The 20,797-nt window shown below is 40.1% G+C and overlaps 2 protein-coding genes across 7 annotated transcripts; one reads left to right on the plus strand and one right to left on the minus strand.

Annotated features, from left to right (window-relative positions):
• Positions 1-1,153: 1,153 nt before the first annotated feature.
• On the minus strand, positions 1,154-13,240 carry brpf3a (bromodomain and PHD finger containing, 3a). Of its 6 annotated transcripts, none has more exons than XM_061043058.1 (13): positions 12,903-13,239; positions 9,864-11,392; positions 8,446-8,602; positions 6,675-6,806; positions 6,388-6,516; positions 5,979-6,291; positions 5,540-5,881; positions 4,336-4,890; positions 4,194-4,248; positions 3,727-3,809; positions 3,465-3,538; positions 3,198-3,352; positions 1,154-3,100 (listed from the first exon to the last, which is right to left on the minus strand). In XM_061043058.1, exons 2-13 carry the CDS (start codon positions 11,372-11,374, stop codon positions 2,917-2,919), a joined length of 3,690 nt encoding a protein of 1,229 aa, XP_060899041.1. In that variant the 5' UTR covers positions 11,375-11,392; positions 12,903-13,239; the 3' UTR covers positions 1,154-2,916. The 6 variants fall into 6 exon arrangements, 5 of the variants coding, with proteins under 5 accessions (XP_060899041.1, XP_060899040.1, XP_060899038.1 ...); XM_061043057.1 differs by having other exon boundaries at positions 6,379-6,516; XM_061043055.1 differs by having other exon boundaries at positions 3,465-3,562; positions 6,379-6,516; positions 9,864-11,389; positions 12,903-13,238.
• A 2,146-nt stretch (positions 13,241-15,386) lies between these two features.
• si:dkey-183j2.10 (glutamate receptor U1) lies at positions 15,387-20,767 on the plus strand. The gene is made up of 10 exons (XM_061043067.1): positions 15,387-15,536; positions 15,720-15,805; positions 17,843-17,874; positions 18,078-18,257; positions 18,440-18,663; positions 18,827-18,924; positions 19,036-19,253; positions 19,334-19,553; positions 19,642-19,886; positions 20,149-20,767. The coding sequence occupies exons 2-10, from the start codon at positions 15,721-15,723 to the stop codon at positions 20,251-20,253; spliced, it is 1,407 nt and encodes a 468-aa protein (XP_060899050.1). The 5' UTR covers positions 15,387-15,536; position 15,720; the 3' UTR covers positions 20,254-20,767.
• Positions 20,768-20,797: the final 30 nt, after the last annotated feature.

A 20,797-nucleotide genomic window follows, 5' to 3' on the forward strand; every position in this document is an offset into this window, starting at 1 on the left:
TTGCCTCTATTCATACATTTTGTTTAATAGAAATCATTGTCTGAAAGACCTTTATAAATACATCTCTAACTGTCCTGTTTACAGAGAGTAATTCTAAGAAAAAGGGAAACTCAATACTTTTCACACTTACTGCTGTCCTCCAAATTACTCAACACTCAATTTTAGGGCTGGGAATCTTTGGGGTCACGATTCGATTCAATTTCAAATTTGATTCTTGGGGTGACGATTTGATTCAGAATCTATTTTCATTTTTAAACGATTCTGGATTCAAAGTCTATTTTTTAATTAGTACATACTTCAGGTTCTACTCCAGTCATCTGTGAGACTGGCTGAATCTCTTGCTGCTCCGTTTGTCATTCTACTGAGTTAAAGAGCTAGTCTTAGTACTTAACAGGGAGTGACTGATAAGCCCATTTCTTTATAGTTATGAATCTATTTAAAGTCTCAGAATAGAAGAATCTCAATTTTTACATGAATCTATTTTTTTCCCACTTCTACTCAATGTTGTAGTTCACTCACAGTTAATCTTTTATAATGGTTGATTACATCACAACACTCAGGATCTAACAATAATAGAAAGTTGAGTTTATGCCTGGCTTTGTATTATTTTTAAAATACTGTAGCTGACATGATAACAGAGGCCTGAACATCAACACCTGATACAAATGTTTTGTCCCTAATATTTCCTGATAAGGTGTTTAATGTAACTGACCACCTAAAAAGTAAATAGATTATAGGAAACATTTGAATGTTGCCACCATGAGGAAGAGATGCCCTTTGTGTCTTCTAAAAGGAAACAGGTGCATGTAGTGCTTGGTCACATTTGAAGCTATGAAACTTAAGGGTAAATTCTGACAAATAGGTAAGTGCGTTAGACAAAAGCATGAAGAAAAAAAAACACCTTCATGGTCCTTACCTGACAAAAACATTGAGACTTTACATGAAATGTTGCATCATTTAATTTTGCAGAGCCTGCTTTGGTCAGTTTGCAGGATAACCCCTTGTGTTTACATCGGAGGTGCAAAACAATGTAATTACAGCCAGTCATGTTATACTTAAATTCAGTTTAAGTGCTGCCTTGTCCTTGAACTGATAAAACAGTGTACTGAGTTCAGAAGACAAAATGTAGTTCAAAGATGACGTACAACAGCAATTGTTTCAAACAGCATTTATTCTTGTGTGAGAAAATATTGTCTCAGGCAGGTAATAGATCTTGCAGTACAATTCAAATGACAAGATCAAAGATCTCCCGATGCCACCCAAGAAAACAAAACAAAGAAACTTGTTGTAGACGATGCCTACAGTGCTCAGGTCCTGTGACACTTCACTTCTAGATAATGTTTCGGACATGTTTGGTGAATAACCGCCACTATTACAAAGAGCTACTTATTCATACATAAATCTTTTCAATATTTGAATTTTTAAATAACACTCTCGACTGCCACAATTTATAAATTAAAATCTAAATTTGATTTTTGCATTCCTTAAATAACTTCATATAAGCCAGTATAAACAACCATTTACATATTTACAGAACTATACACATGCACCTGTTACCACACTGAGCTTCTATTCATATATGTATATACTGTACACACATACAAATCACTTTAAGCCACATAAACAGCTCCAGGAGTCAGCCATCCTCCTCCAGTCAATCTTTTTTCTTTTCTTTAAACAGATTGAGCTTGTGCTTTAAGACTCATTCAGCCTGATAAAACAAACTATTCAAAGTTCTTCAGTGAATGATCACAGTAGATGTAGTTTAAACCACAGGACAATCTGTTCCACCTCTGCAGTGGCTTCACATCTTACTAACCAAATAGCTGCTCCGCCGACTCCAACAATCCAGAATTAAATGACAGTTTTCACAATATGGAAAAAATAAGCAAAGACCTCTAAGGTTCCACCTCCAACACGTCATAGCTGGACTCAGAATCAAGGATGTTTGCACATCGATCAGTATTTCTATTCACTGCACATTCTTCTCTGACTCCTCTGAATGTTTCTTTTAAACAGTTCTCAGAACTGTTGAATGAACATATCTTGCAGGAACTTAACATGTCAATGTCAGCAGTAAGCGTCCTTTAAAATTATATTTTTAAAATCAAAGACAATTTTGAGGTAATAATGGATATATTTTGAATTACTGTGCTGATTATTTTCTCAATAAATCAATAGTTTGTTTTAAAAACTGATGAAAATGTTGATCAGTGTTTCCTAAAGGCCAATAACATTTACTGAATTGTTTTGTGTTAAAACCTGGATGAATGGAATTTCAAACTTTTTCTTGAGAATAACTCGACCAATCAAACGATCAAAATAAGTTTAAAGTTGATGGAATTGATGACTAATCAATAATGCATTGTAGCTCTATTTAAAAATGTATTAAGGAAAATGTGTACATGTAATGTACAATGTAATACAACTAAATCCACCAAGAGTTCATTTTAAAAACAAAAATAGAACTTTTCATCAGTAGAGTCCAGGTATGACGTGAGCATCATGTGGGACTTTTACAATTCATTAAAACACAGTGACATTTGAATTGCAAATACAATCTAAATATATTCTGAATCAAGACGATCCCTTTGACAATTAAATATTTTACACTCTCTCTCTCTCTTCAGTCTCCGCTCACTTTGGCCTTAAATAAGAACTTGATATGAACACATCGTAACAGTGGTTGTGTAAAATCTTTTTTTTTTATAATTACAGGAATAAATTAGCAAATTTGTCGAGGAAAATGTCTACAAGCAACTCCCCCCCTTTTAAAAAATACACATACAGTTTAATGAAGAAGCTGTTGGAATATATATTCTTTTCTAACGTTCCCACCTTTTTAGGAGCATGGATTAAGCTTTGTACATCTAACCAGGCAGCCTGTTTTAAGATCATAAAATCCTGAAACTAAAATTATATAAAATTGGAGGGAGTGAAGTTAAGATTTCCTCTCACGTGGTTTAAATGCGCCATGGCCCGGTCGTATGCGGTGTGTACAGACTTGCGAACACTTGGTTTCTTTCCTTCCATTAGGCGGAGTTTATCTACAGTGTCATCCATCCCCAGCGACAGAAGTTTGTTCCGAGGGAGCCACTGCCTGAAAACCAAGAAAGACAAATTTTTCATTGACCAACACTGCTCTCCATTTTCTTTTAAATTCAGCATGAGGTACAGCCCGCTCTTCTGAATCTTACCACGTTCTTTTGGTGTCAAAGAAGAGCACAAGGAAGAGCTTTTCGCCTTCTTCCGTTTCTCTCAACTCGCCCAGTTTGAGCACCTCCACAGGAGGCACTGGGATGGGGATGCCGTTGTGAAGGAGCCCTTCCTGGGGCATGTCTGGGTCAACAATCTGAAACAATAAATCATGTCAGTCAAAGTTGACTGAATTATCATTTCCTTCTATGGGATTCAATGAGCTAAACACATGCCACAGTGTTAACACTGATCAAGTCCAACCTTACCATAGCTGGGTACGATGGGTAGCCCCTGCTTTTAGCCCAAACCAGGTCCAAGGGTGTTAGCTCAGTCTCACTATCTAGAGACAGAAGTGTAGACGTTCCTGTGAATGGGATATTCCAATATATCCAATTAAAACACATTTTTGAGAAACCTATAGCCAGAACTGAATATTAGATGTTATTGCATTGATCATGAAAATTGTAAACGTTTGCATGCTTGATTTATACACACACTGAATTCATATTGCCTTTTCATGATACACACCAGACGCAGAGGTGTCTCCATTCTCACTGTTTGGGACTTTAGCCAGTGCAGGTTTACCACGACTTCGTTTTGGAGGAGAACCACTACAGATGTAAACAAGACGACAGAAAAACCAGAGATTAGGATGTTTTTTTAAATAAAGTGCAACTGTGAGACTGTGGATTACAATTCAATCAATCTCTCTTCATGCACAAGCACTTTATATTCCTAACAGTAAAACATTTATAAGTGGGGTCCAATTTTTCTAGCAGCATAGCAACAGCTCAAATATAAAAATAAATTGTCTGAAATGTGTATAGAACAAATCTAGAAAATTAACTTATTTATTTGCAAATACATAATTGCAAAGGTCTACAGTAGTAGTAAACTGAACTGAAAAACTGGTAAATGACACAAATCCCCTTAAATTGCTCATCCTTGTTACTTTTCCTACATGAGACCTTTTGCCTTTGTAACCACTAACTCACTTTAGTTTTTGTTCTTCATCCTGGTCAGCTAGGACGTGCTTTCCATTTGGCAGGCCTAGCAAAACAAAGAAGAAATAAATAATGACAAATATGGTCTTTCTAAAATCTCTTTGTGAAATAAAGTTGTGTATTTTGTCCTTGCCTCCTTCTCTGGGTGGTGGAGGGAGTTTTTCGGCTTCACTTTCGGAGCTGTGTCCTCTGGACCGCAGGTGGTGTGAGGAAGGTGAGGGAGGGGTCGGGGAAGCGTTTGGAGTGGGAGGTAAAGTGGTGATGTTGGTCACACTGGGTGACTTTGGGCTAGCAGGGTTGCTATCCAACCCGTTTGTTTTCTCCTCAGGTGTTTTCCCATTCTGTTGTAGTGTGGATTTTGTCTTCCCCATTCGTACCCCATTTTTCGCTTTCTTAAACAGAACAGACGTGCGACGACCGACTCCGACCAGAGACAGAGTGGGCGGTGTACCCAGCGGGGTGACCTCGTGTACAGCCTCCGGTTGTGACGATGGCGTTTCACCAACTTCAGCCTCATCTTCACCTTGGCTTTTGCTCCCACTGCGGGATGACCGCTGACGTTTGTAGGAGCGTCCAGGTGACCTTCGCCCTCCAGATACGATGCCAAGGACAGGCGGTTCCAGAGGAGCATCTCCTGGGAGCGGCGATGATACTGGACAGGTTAGTTCCAGCACAGGTGGAGAGTCATCTGGGTCAAAAAGAAAGAAATGTGTTTTATGATCATGAACAACTGAAATGATAGTCATTTATTATTTCAAGTCTCTAACCTGCTGCTTTTCACTGTTTCAAATCGATAAAACAAATAGTACTAGGCCAGGTAGCTAGTTCAAACATCCAGTACAGATGCCTTCACAGTTCAACATAATACACAGACGTTTGACATTTACTGTTTTTAACTCAAATAAACCACAGTCATTTGTTAACATTCACCTCAACAGCTCATTTATAATGTCACAGATACGTGGCAAGTGTCATTTCAGTTTTAGAAAAAAAAAAAATCCTAGACAACACCTAAACCCACCATTTATGAGACAACTGGCTGTGATGAACCTAATGGAAGCAGGCTGGTTGGAAATCTGTGTGAAAGGAGACCAGACGCTTCTGCCAGAGATTTTAGCAATCAGTGTTTTTCCACGGATAAAACGTGTATTTTTTTTAATGGACTTTTGCTGGGTGGTGCTTATTGGCCAATACTCATCAAGTATTGTAATTGTTATCAAGAAGGAAGGCTGGTATTTGAGCAGCTCCTAATGCTTTATTAGTAAGTTAATATTTCCCTCACAGTCTAAACGATCATTGAAGTAAAATAAAAAAAGGAACAAAAAAGCATGTTTTACCTGTTCTGGAGTGGGACACTTCTTTCAAAGGTCCATTATCGACATTAGGCTTCCCCTTTTTCTTTTCCTTCTGCGGCTTCTTATCTTCTTCTTGCCCCTCCTCCTCCTCATCTTCATTTTCTTCATCTTCCTTGTCAATTCCATTTACAGACTGAGAGTTTTGCTGCTGCTGATTCATCTTCTGTCTGAGTGCGTTGATCTCTCTGCGCAGCAGCCTAATGCGTTTGGTTCGACCACCGCTGGTTCGCATTGATGTGACCACGTCCAGTTTGTCCAGTAAGGCCTTTAGCTGCTCGTCAGTGCTCAAGTGAAGCCTGTTGTCTGGGTCCAAGAGAGAATCGACTGTAGAGTGTAAGAACAGACACAAAAAGGCAAATTAGGAGAAAAGACATGAAGGATCTGGTAATAAAATAAAGTCTTGTTCCAGCCTTAAACTCACTGTCGTCCCACGTAGAGGAGTAGAAGCTGTGTGCGTTCAGAGTCTCAGGGAGATGCATCCCTGTATGTGGGTCCAGGCCGATGCTCTGGGACTGTCTGTGGCTGTGACGGAGAACCGCTCCACCCACCTCCTTCATTTGTAAGGCTGCCGTGTGAAACATGGTGTCCTTGGAGTTGTACTTGAGGCAGTTGGAGATCATGAGGTCAAAGTCCTTCTCTAGGTCTGCGATGGAGCAGTAGGCGTGTCCCTCCAGTTTGGTGCGCATGGTGGAGAAGTCCATGGGTTGAGAAATAAACTCCAAGTAATCTGGGACCTCAGTGAATCATGAGAATTAGACTGTTAGCCGAGTCAGTCAAGTAGTAAGTCAAAAAAATGAATTTTAAGCAGATTGTTTCCTAACCTCACCAACCTCAGACAGATTGACAGGCTGAGAGAAGATTTTTGAAGTGTCCTTCTCTTGCAGTTGGTCTAAAGTGGATCGCAGAAGCACCAATGCAGGGGTCAGCTTCAATTCAAGAGCAGCCTGCTGAACTTTCATCTGAGGAGAGGTGAGGTAAACATAAAGGAGAGAGGAGAGGATGCACAAGGTCACCCTAAATATTCAAATGATTAACATATTGATGACAATGCAGAAGGGGGTCTCTTTTTTTTTTTTAAGGTACACTTTATAATCATAGCTCCTGTTATATCGCACACCTGCTCTCTCTTTAGCCTCTCTCTCTTGCGAATGAGTTCCACCAATAGTCTGGCTCTTTCCAAATCTTGCCTCAGCTTTTGCCAGTACCGTAGCTCCTCTCTTGCAGCGCACAGCTTCTCATCAGGCTCCCTCTGAAAATGAAAAGCACAAGAACCAAAAAAATAACAGACAGATGTTAATCAGCTTTAAAGTTCTTTACAACAATAACTTTCTGTATTTTTTACTTTTATTGAGATGTGGGGAAAATTATGAGATTTTATGGCTCAGAGAGTCCAGTGCGCATCGTTGCGCATTGCAGGATGGGTAAAATCTATTTATGGATCCTGAAGTTTTATGACTATGAAAAAAAGAAAAGTCATTATGATAAATTCACTTGTCCAAAAAGCCAAAGCCATAAAAATGCTTTTTGGGGGTAAATTAATCTCAATTCAATTTGGTTTTACAAAAATGTAATAATATTTATGTATCCACATCTAAGTTGGTATGAAAAGCTACCATATGGACATAACTGTAAAAATGCAGCCCTAGATACATATTTTAATCCCAAACAATGTATAAAGATATCAAAATAAAAAGTAGAATGCTTTAAAAAGCTTAGGCCCTCCTTTTCCAGAATAAATGATTGGGCAATGGATTCAAACCTTTATCAATAACTTTTACCCACTGTTGCCCCCTGCTGTTGGGTGAGGTCCACTGAAAAGATGCATCTTATCTAATCTTTCACTACTATCTAATCTTTGCAGAAATCGCCTGAAAAACTCCTATATTTCCCAGAGGAGTCGTATATGTGAATGCAAACAGCAACATTTTTCGCTTGGACTTCCCCCGGAGTTTCTCCTGCCAGACCCCTAGTATTTTTCTGCAGCAAGTTTGAGCGAGAACGGTGCAGGATATTCTCGGGAGATTTCACCTTGAGCCAATAGGAGGGGGGAGTGACGATTATATACTGTTACTGCTGCACGATGCATAGTATCTGCACGCGACCACTATGATCAGTCATTGGTAATTAAACGGCTCAGTATGTTGTTCTCGACTCTTTTGTTGATGTTGCCATTCCGCTGGACTACACGTAGTATTGATATAAAGGCAAATATTTGCATTATAGCATCGTATAGCGGACTCTGTTGCTTCGTCCGCTACTTCCGCGTTGTATTTTTACGTCACGTCTAACCAAAGGAAATCCCCCAACCCCCCTCCCTTCTGACAGGGATAGTCTCCAGCTGTGAGGAGCATAATGTGAACGGCCAGGTCAGGAGAATCTCCGGAGCAGTCCTCCTAAAATTATCTAGACATTTTCAGGAGTGCATATGTGAAAATGGCTTAATTCTTGTCCTGCAAAGTGTGATGTCTTGCCTTTTGTTTGGATTACATTGTGTGAGTCTACAAAAATGGTGTGAAGTGGTGTGATTCAAGTGACTCTGCAGTTTCTGCTATGAACAGACTTGATTTTTTCTGTGATGGCCTGATAATCATGTTGTTGTAAATGTAAATGTGATGGTTTTAATTACTCATGCTGCTTACCACGAGGATAGAAAGACAACATTTACGTAAAAAAAACAGCTTTAAGCAAGTCAAGCAAATAATGAGGCAGTCAAAAGGAAAAAAAGGAAAAAAGGTAAAACCCACAGGTTAGGCTTTCAGTCAGGTGTAAATATGTGCTGACAATAATATGGCTTTGTCATGGTAAAGCTGAGACTCAACGAAACGGATTATTGTGGAATAGTTTCTAATGTAATTAAAACATACACAGCACATCATCTCTGTCCCCACCTGCTCTGCTGTCTTGTTGGCCTGAAGATGGGAATGAAGCCGCCGTATCAAAGGCATCCCGTTTCGTGACTGTCGCTTCAGTAACCAGTAGTTATGAAGCCTCTGCATGAACTGATTCTTCCTTTGGACTTCCACTCCTGTGCAGATCTTGTTCAGCCTGTGGAGATGTTAACAGTTGTGGATTAAAAAAAGGTTTTGGCAGGATTATTGAAAGGATCAATACATGTATATAATCAGAATCAGAAATAGTTTATGAATCCCAGGGGGAAATTTGATTGTTACAGTTGCTCTTAAACACAAAACAGCAGCAGGAAATATAGAAATAATTTTAAGGGATACTTCACCCATTTGCATTAAGCTTTGTATTATTAGAAACCTGGTAGTATTTTTGAATGGTCGTGCATCCCGCCCTCATTTTCCCCTGAGATGGGATATCTTTGTATTTTTAAGTCTGAATGGAGCTTCCGATGATGCAAAAGTCGTCATTTTACATCACTGGAAGCTGTTGCAGGGTGAAACTACAACGCTAGTTCCCCATATTGCTTGGAAGTTAAGCTAACAGGCTCTATAGAGAAAGCTGATAATGGCGAAAAAATATAAATATAGCAGCGATATGGCTGCTGCCGACAGGCCGGTCTTGTGTTTTGGCCGCTGGCGACCGTGACACAAGACTGGCCTATCGGCTATATTGCTGGCTGCCGGCGGCCACTGCCAGCTCAGCAGCCGAGATATAAGGCCTGCCTGTATGCGGCGGTGAGGACGAGGAGCCCGAGCCGGCTCGAGCTGGGGTGGATTGGTAGTGTTGGTGTTCTCAGTGTTTGCCTATGGACACAGACATAGAGTCTGTTTTCCAAGATACCAATTCAATTCTGGAAGAAATCTTGGAATCTGTTGAGGAAATGGTCGTATGTGTTAAATAAATATGTCTGTAAATGTTTTTATTACTATATTTCTACTGCTATATTGTATATTTTGGAGAAACTGTAACGATCGAATTTCCCTCTTGGATTAATAAAGTATTTCTGATTCTGAAATAGAGGACCTTAGTGGGAGTGCTGTGCATTCTGGGATTTGGTGTCTTTCATCCACGAGCCAAAAAGACACTTTCTGCCTTTTCTCGGCCAAGAAGGCACCAACATAAACATTTATTTCACATTTCTACTACATACATATATGACCCAATGTCAACACAGATTCATGTTTCAACAGGTGAAGTATCCCTTTAAGACCTAAAAATAAAATAAGCAATAAATAAGAAATAAGCACCAAGTAAGATAAGATGATAAGCAATGTACAGCATAATATCCTCCATGCACTGTGTAATGTTTAATAAGAGCTAAAGAGAGAGAAAAATGTAATAATCTACACCAGAGTACTACAATGTGTAATAGGAACTGCTGTGTATGTAAATGTCCTACCTGTGTGAAGGAATCTGAGGCACAAGCAGCACAGGCACATTTGAGCGACGTGTTGACCCACGGGACCCCTTTGTGTTCTTCTTCTTTTGGCCCTTGGTAGCTTTCTTGTTCAGCGGCGAGGGGGGACTTTGAGTGTATGACCTTTGACCTCTGTTACCCCTGCCTCCCACCAGTCTCCCTTCGACGGATTCGTCTCCAGACCCATCCCTTCCCCGCGACCCAACTGGAGAATGATGCTCACAGAAAGCCGTCTTCTTCACAGAGAAGGTGGTCCCGTTGACACCTGTCTCCCGCACCGGGTCTATTTTCATGAAGAGGCCGGCCTTCTGGGCACAGGTGACATGAAAGGCCCTGTAACAGTTGGCTTTGTGGCACTGAATGGATGCTCCCCTGCCTTTCTGCTTACACAGGTAGCAGGTAAGCTTCCAGCGAGCAGTAGGGATGTTCTTAACTCCCTCTACAGGCTCCAAAAACACTGTATTGGCAAAGCAAACCTCTGGGATCCATATGGCGCAGACAACATGGGCCCAACGTCCATCACTTGTCTGTTTGAAGGCACCTCCTCTGTTGGGACAGAGTACACAGTCTACAGGGCGGGAGGGGGACTGCAGGCAGCAGCGGCACAGCCACTGACCCTCAGGTACATAGGGTACACCATAACACTCCTGGTGGACAGCCAGATTACAGATGTCACAGAACAGGATCACATTACTGTTAAGACACTCGTCGTCCAGGCAGACGCTGCAAAAAGCATCCTCGTCGACTGCACTCTGTGACAGTGCCTGACTGCGAGACTCCAGGATTGATTCACGCTCCAGACGGTCAATCAGCAGTTCAAAGGTGTCCGCTGAAACAGAGGCATGACCGTCACACACTCTCTTATGGTTTACCATCTCCAGCCAGGCAAGGTCCTCCTCGTCCATGTCGTATTCAGCCACGCTGTCCTGCTCCTCTAGGGACTTTTCTATGAAACGATAGTAAGCTGATGGGAGAGGAGGTGCCTCTGAGGGGGAAACTGAACCCAGCAAACGGAAGGTTGGCTCAGGCAAAGGGCTTTGGTGGGACGGGTGCTGGACAGAATAAGTAGATCCTGTGTTCTGCTGCGATCCAGACCGTTGGTTCTGGTGAGACGTATTCTTACTGCTCCTCCTGCTTTTACTGTTCGAGGGTTTCCTCCACGATCTGGTTCTGCTCTGCGTTTGCTCACTGTTCTCCTTGTTGCTGTTGCACTCAGCAATGTCCTGGGCCATCATCTCGTCCTCTGTGATAACTGGCAGAGGATCTGTGATGTTAATCCGATGAAGCCTTCCCTCAAGGTCCACTTCTACTATTTTCTGTGCCTGCGCATACGTCAAAGTCTCCCTGGAGGGCGATAGCTGCAGTCTGTAGGGCGAGGGGGGCCGCAGCTGGCCAGATGATCCCCTGCCCCTTCCTCTCCCTCTTCCTCGACCCCTGCCCATGTTGAGTCTGCCTGCAACTGTCTCACATTCCCACCTCCTGGCCTTCCGCATAGGAGTTTACACTACCTGCTGACAAATTCAAAAGGAAGAGAAATATTTCATACAACAATTCAGGCTTCAATGTCAACATGCTTTACATTAGAAGTTAAAATGACAAAAGCATAAAGTGCAATAAATTCAGACTTATTGTAGCTGTTGTTTTGTCATTATGCTATTGTAAATGTTATGTGTCCAACAACATTTAACAATAGTCTCGAGTCAATAAAATGCAGGACCCCGAACTGGAAAAGGGATTTCACAAAATAGTTACGATAAAACACAATCAGGTGAATCTCCATTAAGTCACAGTGAATAAGGAAGATAATTATTCTCATACGAGACTTGTAAAGCCGTCTGTTTCCCCTTGATTCAGTCCTATACTGGCATATTCTTACCATTAGTTTTTCCTGTAATTTTGCAGGACTGTTCTTTTGATCAAGTACTACCACAGTTACCATTGTTTGATTAATTTGCACTTAAAAGGATGTTCCCTAAAATGATTTAAGTCCTTTGGATGATGCAAATAAATGTGTTTCCTCACAAACTGTACTGTAGAGGGATTCCAAAAAATTGTAGTTCAATTTTAAGGATATTTAATAACTTTGCATATCCTGAATTACACATTGGTGTATGATTATTGGCAGGATAATTGTGACATGAAATTTTCAAAATGTTGTCATAATACTAAAATATATCCTCACTGCTTTTGACAACACATTTCTTTGATATATCTCGATGGCAAAATGAAGTTAAAGAGGGAAGCAAAAAAGCAAAACAACAGTTGACATGTAACAACACATTCCTTAATGAGTAGAAAAATAGTTTAAACATTCAACCTGTTATTATTGTCATGTTAAACAGTTTATCATTTTCCCTTTTTGCTGCAAATAAATGCCATCAATCCTCATCAGATTTGTTCATTTGTGTTTTTCAAATCCATTCTGTCCAAATCCGTTTTGTAAAAGAGTTCAACTCTGGTTCTGTTGTGACAAACACAACATGTTACCTCAAGTACTCTTCCTGCACAAATACAAGTACAGCTCAGTCGTACTGCTTGCATGTAGGGACCCTCAGCGCTCTCCATTGGTCCAATCAGAAGTCTGTTACGTTTCTACGTTTCTTTCTGACCAATCAAACCCCGGTATCCTCTATTTTCCCCCCTTGTTACTGTGTGTAGTTAGGTTGAAGAGCGCTAAATACCAACCCGAGTATCTAACATCTGTCAGCCATTTTAAGCGCACAACAGCAGAGACAACATTTGGACTGCAAGTTGATTAGCAGCCCAATTATACACGCCAACAGCAACCAGAAAGCAGGCGCACTGTACGCACCGTGCCTATATTCATAAATATACTGCATGAATATGTTAGACAACGACACAACAAATGTGCAACGTTTCGGGTTTTGGCTTTGTACTCCAGACCCCTGCAAAAGATGTGATAACGTTACTCGGTCGGACAGGGACACACAGAAGTCGTGTAACGAAACAGCAGGATTCCCTAGCAAGGCTGTAAATGCAGAACATATCAGAGTGGTTTACCTTGTAAGTTCGTCCTCTGCAACGCGAGTGGCAGGCGAGAAAAACTGCTCCTTGCTTAATGTCAGCTAGTGACAGACTACAACCAAGGCGGACATGCCAGCGTTTAGCCTAGCTAGCCGGTAATTTCAGGAGCGACAGCGTCATCTTCACCACGTCAATTCTTCGCCGTAACCTCCGCTCAACACACAAACACGACCCGGTTTCATAGATATGGTTTTAACCTTTCTAATGATGCTGGTTCCCAACCTAAGGGTGGTTGAATCTCAAAGATATCAATTTAATGCACCTTGGATGAGGCTAAATATTCAGTCAAGATGGCTTGAAAAATACGCCCCTTTGGAAAAAAAATCACCTCAGCCAATTGTAGGTCGCGGCTTCACCTCGCAGCTATCGCGCACCGGCTTCTGATTGGTCAGAGCAGTACACCGATTGCATCGAGCTCAATGTAGAGCTCATAACACGTAGAAGCGATTGGTAAAACAACGGTACATATATTGCGCGCCTTGTGGCCTCATCTTCATTTCCCAACAGACCTCATGTTGTACCTGTCATACACCTGCAGTTTCGAAAGCTGTTCTAGTCGTTCTAACACCCTAACAACACGATAAATAGATAGTTGAGTTTGATCAGTTGTCAAGGACACACGGCTATGTTGGCATGACAACTCATTAGCTGTTGATGGGGATTTTTATGCAACTTAAATGTTACAGTTTTCACAAGTCTTAAAACACGCTTGCTTGCTTGCTTGCTTGCTTACTTGATTGTTAGAAAATAACAAAATGACAAATTAATCAATATCTGTCAATGAATGTACTGAAGTGAAACAGCTTGGAAAAGCGAGATAGAGTACCTTTGATATGCATTTGTATTTAGCTTCAATGTTTTTTGTCTATAAAATGCCAGGAATACAAATGGGATCATGTTGAAACCTTAAAATTTGCTATTTCTCTATAGACTACTAAGTAGGCCCAGCTGTAGCCTTACCCATCCTTGGAAAATATTAAAGGCATAAACATATTAGCTACGAGATTTATTGTTAATTTGGGCAAAATGCTTGAATATTGCTTTTCTTTTCTGTATTTTCCAAAGCCTTTTTTGTTGGCTTGTCTTTATTTGGGTCTGCTTGCCCTTGAGTTATTAACTCTACATCATGTGTCTTTGTTGGCTTGTCATTGAAGGTGGTTGCTATGAGATCAAAAACCAAAGTGTTGCATTTTGTTATATCAGGGGGAATTCAGGAATATTTGGGACAATTTGTGAAAGTCTGTCTTCTATTAGCTTTCTTGCCATAAATGTAGGCGGTCAAAAAGCTTGTTTTGTTTATGTATTTGCAGCACGTTTCAGCTGTTGCATGTGTTTTGGATGTCTGAATTTGCTTTTGAATGTGCAGTGTTTCTGAATATGCTGCGCGTTCCTCTAAATGTACCTCATCTCAGCTATTGCTGAGCCTATGCACCTACTGGCCACCGTACATTGCACCTCTGAGACTGTCCCATTCAAGTTAAAGCTGCCACTTTTTGAATCCCTGCCCAATTAAACCTTAAACCATTGTCTCTATGTTAATGAAGACATAGCAAAACAATGAACAAAACACAGATTAATTGTTAAATCTAAATTAGCTATAGGCCCATTGGTCAGAAACCTTGACCATTTTATTTGCAATAGAAAACAAATAAATTCTTCATGAAAATTAACATCGAGTCAATCATTTTGACAATCCATAGTGCCGATATTACAAATAGGACCTTTGTTAAATAGTGGTTTTGGAGTAACACAAGAAAAATGGTTCAGGCTTCATGCCAGCTTTGAACATTTTGATAGTTTTATGACTCTTAACTGAGCTTCCAAAATTTTTTTCAAGGCCAACTCGAAGCTATAGTCACAACGGTGGACATGGTTTTTGTTTGGTTTCAATAAATTCTTCAGGGCATGCAGCACAAATTTTAGCTGGTAAGATAATCCTAATGATTGATTTCTCTTAAGGAAGAGAGTGTGATACTTCAGAAGCTTATGTTACAGCTTGTTTGAATTATCATACGTGTGCACAAATTCACAACAATTTTACCTAAAACATAGGTAAAATTTAGATTTGCTGTGTCCTTTTAATTACTTGTGATTAATTTGTCTCTTATCTATTTCAGTGGCGTCATCTCTTTTATTTAAAACGCCTTTTAAAATAAACTTTATTTATATCATTCTTTAAGTGTAATACATAGTGAAGACAGCAGCAACATGCTTCAGTTAATTCAAATATTTAACGTTGTTCACTTGCAATATGATTATAAAGTATAATATAGTATAACATACTCAACTTGAATACAATATTTCCGATTTGTCCCTTGGGTAACTGTCCCAAAAATAAATATTCTGTGTTTCCGATGCTTCATGGTCATTTTGAGTACAGAATAATTCATTTACATTTTCTCCACAGTGGATGCTATATATTCATACTTCATGCTGCTTCTCTCCACCCCTTCAAACGTCTTCCACTTTCTCCACCCACAAAGACTATGTGGCTGACTCAACATTTGAATCTGAAAAACATCAGATCACGCTCTACCACGGTCGAGCTCACTCAGGTCAGTCTGAAGTCTGACGCGCGAATCCAGCAGTCACATCTTGGACATTTGTCAGGTAATAAGGACAAGCTAAATATTTACTCTCCTTGACTGATACAATTGTCTAGATTGTTTCACATTATAATGAATTTAATATTTTACATTCAAGGGACCATCTTTGTTTTGAATTTTTTCAAGTTTACCAAAGTCATTCATATAATGCCAAGCCAACCAGTTATTGTCTTTAATAACTTTTTAGGATGTCCATCAGGGGAGTCAGGATGACGTTTGGCTTCTTTGTGTTGTCTGTTTGGTTTTTCCTGGACATGGGAGTTTGCACTGCAGGTAAGGAGCTTATTTTTAAATTCAGGTCTATACTGTATGGATCAAAATATAAAACCAATTTAACCAGGCTTGTTAGATAACAGTAACCTCTTTATGACCTTCAAATACGTTTCAAGTAATTGAGTTAGAGCTGAATTAAGTTTTTAGTCTGATTGACAACTTAAAGCGTGATTGTTTTTTTCTCTACTTAACTGTGCAGTTTCAAGGTTTATGCCAGTCACTGCATTTGTATTTCAGTCTTGTGCACCAACAGTTTTTTCTTTGCCAAATTTCTCATGTTTTCTCTGCTGGATTTGGTAGAAATCTTTGATGCTTGACAAGGCATAGATAAACAAACAGTCAGCTTGGATCGATATCAAAGTGCAGCCTACATCCTGTCCAAGTTGTATAGAAAAACAGAAAAGGAAGCATGCCAGTTGACACTGTCACAAAAAATCGGTAATAAATCAACTGTATGGAGCAAACAAAGAGCCTGTGTGTCCGAGTGGCCAAAAAGTGACAGGGGCTTGAAGAGCTTGTATACGTGTCATCTTTTGAAAAGGAGGATCTGATGGGTGTCAGGATCCCCCTGTGGTGATGGATCCCCAAGGCCTTGGCCTGAATTGAGGCTTTTGATACTCTTTGACTGCCCTCCCATCTCACAGTGCCATGTCATTGAGAATTTTTGAATTGAAACGCTGCTCTAAATAGATTGGGGAGTGCAAATCGTTTTCAAGCAGACGACGAGAGAGCCAGATCTCCATGATACCGGAAACCAGCTGTGACAAGAGGGTCAATACTGGCACCCCAAAACCCACCTTAGCGACTCTGCAACCCAAAATAAAGTCTGAAGATGGACATTGCACAAAGGAGGCTTTGATTCTATTAAATTTAGGCTGTGTATTAGTTGTCCAAACTTTTGGCATTCAGAATGAACCAGTGGTCAGTTGCTGTTAAATGTTGTTTTTTCCCCCTTCACATCTTTCTAACTTATCAGTTTTTATAGACAAGGGCATGCATTGGTTCCAAATCACTTTAGGAAATGAGCAGGGTTGACTTATTTCGAATTTATATTATTATTAACATGTTTTTGCACATAATGGAGAATGGGATCACATATCATGGATCCTCATTTCAATCGAAACAAAGCAAAAATAGAAGAAGAACAAGAAGATAAAATAAATATGTCATGTGAACAATAAGGTGCAGTATAAGCTATAGTCCATGTAACTTTTTCATCATTTTGAATGGGAACATCGTGCTCATGGGTCAGTGTAGACTGCCTTGTTTTTCTGTTTGCCTATTTTTGATTATGGTTTCATTGTCTGATGGTTGTACCAATTATGGCTGCAGCTTTGAGTGACACTGTTGTCCAAGACTCATTTCCCTCAGGGGACAATCAAGTTTATCCTTATCCTTTGTAATAGGAGTCAATACACTGTCTGTCTTGTCCGGCTGTTAAGATTTAAATGCTTCGAGCTAAACTGTAACTTAAGAAAAAATGAAGAAATTGCCAAAATCATCTAAGGCTTTATCATCCAGTTGTTCAAAATGTTGTGCCCTTCCATTCAACGGATCCTGAGATACTTGAGTTTATAACTAACTTTAAAACTATGATACACTAATAGTTTCATACTGAATGTGACAGGATCATAAGTCAGTGTGATTCATCCTCTTGGACATCTGAATGTCTATACATAATTTTCATCTTAATCTTTAGAATATACTGTATATGAATATGTATTTAGAAAATATGTTATTCTGGACCATTTTGACGAACTAAAACAGTCAAATTGAGAAGCATAGCTATGAACAAAACAATGATTTATCGTATTTTATTCTGTCTTATTTGAAGCATTTTTAGAGGCTGATGAGTTTTCAGAATCCAGCAATTTACAAGAAAAAATTTGCTGAAGGAACCACTGATTTAATTCTCCTCTTCCTCTTCCTCTTCCTCTTCCTCGCCTCCACCTTTCTTTACATCTATATTCTCATAGAGATGATGAATGCTTGTATCTAAAATGTATTTATACTTTCACTTTCCTCCCTCATTACTAGTGGCATCAGAGCTGAGGATCACAACAATAAAGGTATCAACAATGTATTTTTTTCCTTTGTCTTGATGCTTCTGATGGCGTGTGTGGACCACTTTGAACTGCCTTGTTGTTGAAATGTCTTATATTAAATAAGCTTGATTTGACTTGACTAATAGTACATTTGTTTCTCGCAATCCTTAATACACAGTTTCAGATAAACATTTTACACTTATTATCTTTTGAATTTTGTTTTTCAGCAAGAGCCATATACAATGTCCAAAGGCTCACAAATGGAGGGCTTTTGCATGGACCTGTTGTCTGAAGTTGCCAAGAAACTTGGCTTCAAGTACAGAGTGCAGCTGGTTAAAGACAGCTCATACGGTCGACAGGATGAGAGCGGGACCTGGAATGGGATGGTTGGAGAGGTCATAAGAGGAGTGAGTTCATGACATTGCTGACATTTAGGGGACAAGGGAAACAAATTACTCTACAGAAGCTTGAATTACCCAGCCAGCTCCTGTGACTTACAAGTTTTACATTGATAATAATGAAAGTGTTTTTGCTGGATTTTTGGTACACCAAAGTATCTTAAAGTAGGTTTATTTATGCTTTCCTTCAGGAGGCAGACCTTGCAATTGCCCCGCTGACTCTGACTGCTGCTCGGGAGAAAGTGGTGGGGATGACCAAACCGTTCATGCAGACAGGAATCAGCATCCTGCTAAGAAAAGACATCTCAGAGGCAACCGGCTTCTTTGATTTTATGACCCCCTTTACAGCCGAGACCTGGGTGGGCATACTCATTGCATACTTGGGGACTGCTGCTTGCATCTTCATAGCGGCCCGGTTTGTAATCCAAGTTTAAGAGCAATAATCATTATTTATGTTATGGTGATTATGTAGGTGTTGCAAACGTCCATCTTTCGATATTCAAACTGTCTGCTAGCACTGCAATCCCTTTGAGTGCAGTTACTGTACATTATTAAATCATGTTTGTATGTAAATGCAGACTCAGTCCATGTGAGTGGAGTCAGCCTCAGACTGAACCAAACAGATTCAGCCTTCTCCACAGCCTGTGGTACACAACTGGAGCTCTGACTCTCCAAGGTAAAAACAGCTGAACCAGACACCAACGAATCAGGGAAAACTCTTGATGATAAACTTGGCTTGACTTGTGCCCTTCTTTTCTTCTCACTGTACTTTCTTGGTGTTATCAAGGTGCTGGCCCTCACCCCAAAGCTCTGTCAGGACGAGTCATCTGCTGCAGCTGGTGGTTATTCACCATCATCCTCCTGGCTTGTTATTTCTCTAATCTCAGCTCCTCTAAAGCACCTGAGTCCACTCACCTGACAGTGAAAGGGTTTGAGGACTTGGCCAATCAGGACATGATAGAGTACGGATGTTTGGCAGGCTCCTCCACTCTCGCGTTCTTCAAGGTACGGAGAGTGGAGTATGTGGAATATGGATTCCCTATTTTGACTGCAGAGTCTCTAATTTTACATTTTCCTTCATGCAGAATTCAAACAACCCAGTGTACCGCAGAATCTATGAACACATGGAGAGAACCAAGAGTTTTGTGTCCTCTATGGATGAGGGAGTCCAGCGTGCTAAAGAGGGCAGCTATGCCTTTATTGGCGAGTCTGTTTCTTTAGATTTAGCAGTGGCTCGTTACTGTGAGCTGGTCAGAGCAAATGAAGTCGTCGGCATGAGAGGATACAGCATTGCAGCCCCTCTTGGTGAGGCTCTTCACATCATTAAATAATTATACTTTAACATGTAAAATAAAATGGAATTATTAACATGAAAATCATCATTTTCCTCAAGGCTCACCCATCATAAAGAACCTCAGTGTGGCAATCCTACAGCTGAGCGAGGCAGGGGAGCTGGCCTACCTGAGGAGCAAGTGGTGGGCGAGCAGCTGCCTAGCAGACAAGGCCAAGTCTTCAGCTGTGCAGCCACACAGCCTTAAAGGGATGTTTCTGGTTCTCGCTCTGGGCCTGGGGCTGGGAGCACTGCTGGCTGTCCTGGAGCTAACATCCAAGAGCCGAAAAAGTGCAGCTGAGCAGAAGGTGTGTGTAACTGATCAGACAAATCACGTCAGTCTGTCAAGCACAGTCTCAAGGGTTTTAAGTGTTTAGAAACTAAACCCATCGGCCTCGTTTTTTTGCTCCCTATTGATCATTTGTGTTTATTCATTGGATGTTAAACTGTTTCTGAAGAAAGCACAATCCGAGACAGTATTGCTCACTCGTCCTCACAAACCATACCAAAAATACTTTCTCCACAGTTGATTTATTTGCTTGACTCTTTTTTTATTTTTCTTTCCAACAGAAATCCTGCTGCATTGTGTTGACAGAAGAACTGAGTCTGCGTTTGAGGACCAGTGATGCAAACAGACCACAGGAAAATGAAGCCAAAGACAAAGAAAAAGCTTAGATATATTTCTTTCACCAGTCTCACATCTGAGTTTCTTTAAGTTTTTGGTTGGATAGCTGTTGGTACTTTTACTTAACAAAATAATGACCTTAATTGTAGGTTTAGACCTACCTTAAAAACAATGATACAGCAGATAGAAAGGTAATACCTTTATTATTAAAAAAGACTCACATTTTATTAAAATAATCAATTTATTGATTTTCAAGTATGAATGCTACAATTTCAATGAAAAAGCAAACATTATAGTTGAAATGTTGTGAAAAAAATATTAAAATCATCAATAATTACACTTTAACACTGTAATTTTGCCGAACAAATAGTGCTCAGGTATGTTTAGCGTACTTTATTCTGACTGCATCTTGCTGTTTTAGACAATTGGCAATGACGTCACATGATTCCAACAGTTTTCTTTTAAAAATGATATCATGTATACAAACTTCATTCATTGTAAACATTCAAGGATTATTCATACATTACAGCAGGCCTATAATAATAAAAAGTAATTCAATGTGTACTTCTGCTTGGTGTGTAGTTTATTAGAAGG

Source organism: Labrus mixtus, chromosome 7, assembly GCF_963584025.1.
Source record: "Labrus mixtus chromosome 7, fLabMix1.1, whole genome shotgun sequence".
Classification (NCBI taxonomy): domain Eukaryota; kingdom Metazoa; phylum Chordata; class Actinopteri; order Labriformes; family Labridae; genus Labrus; species Labrus mixtus.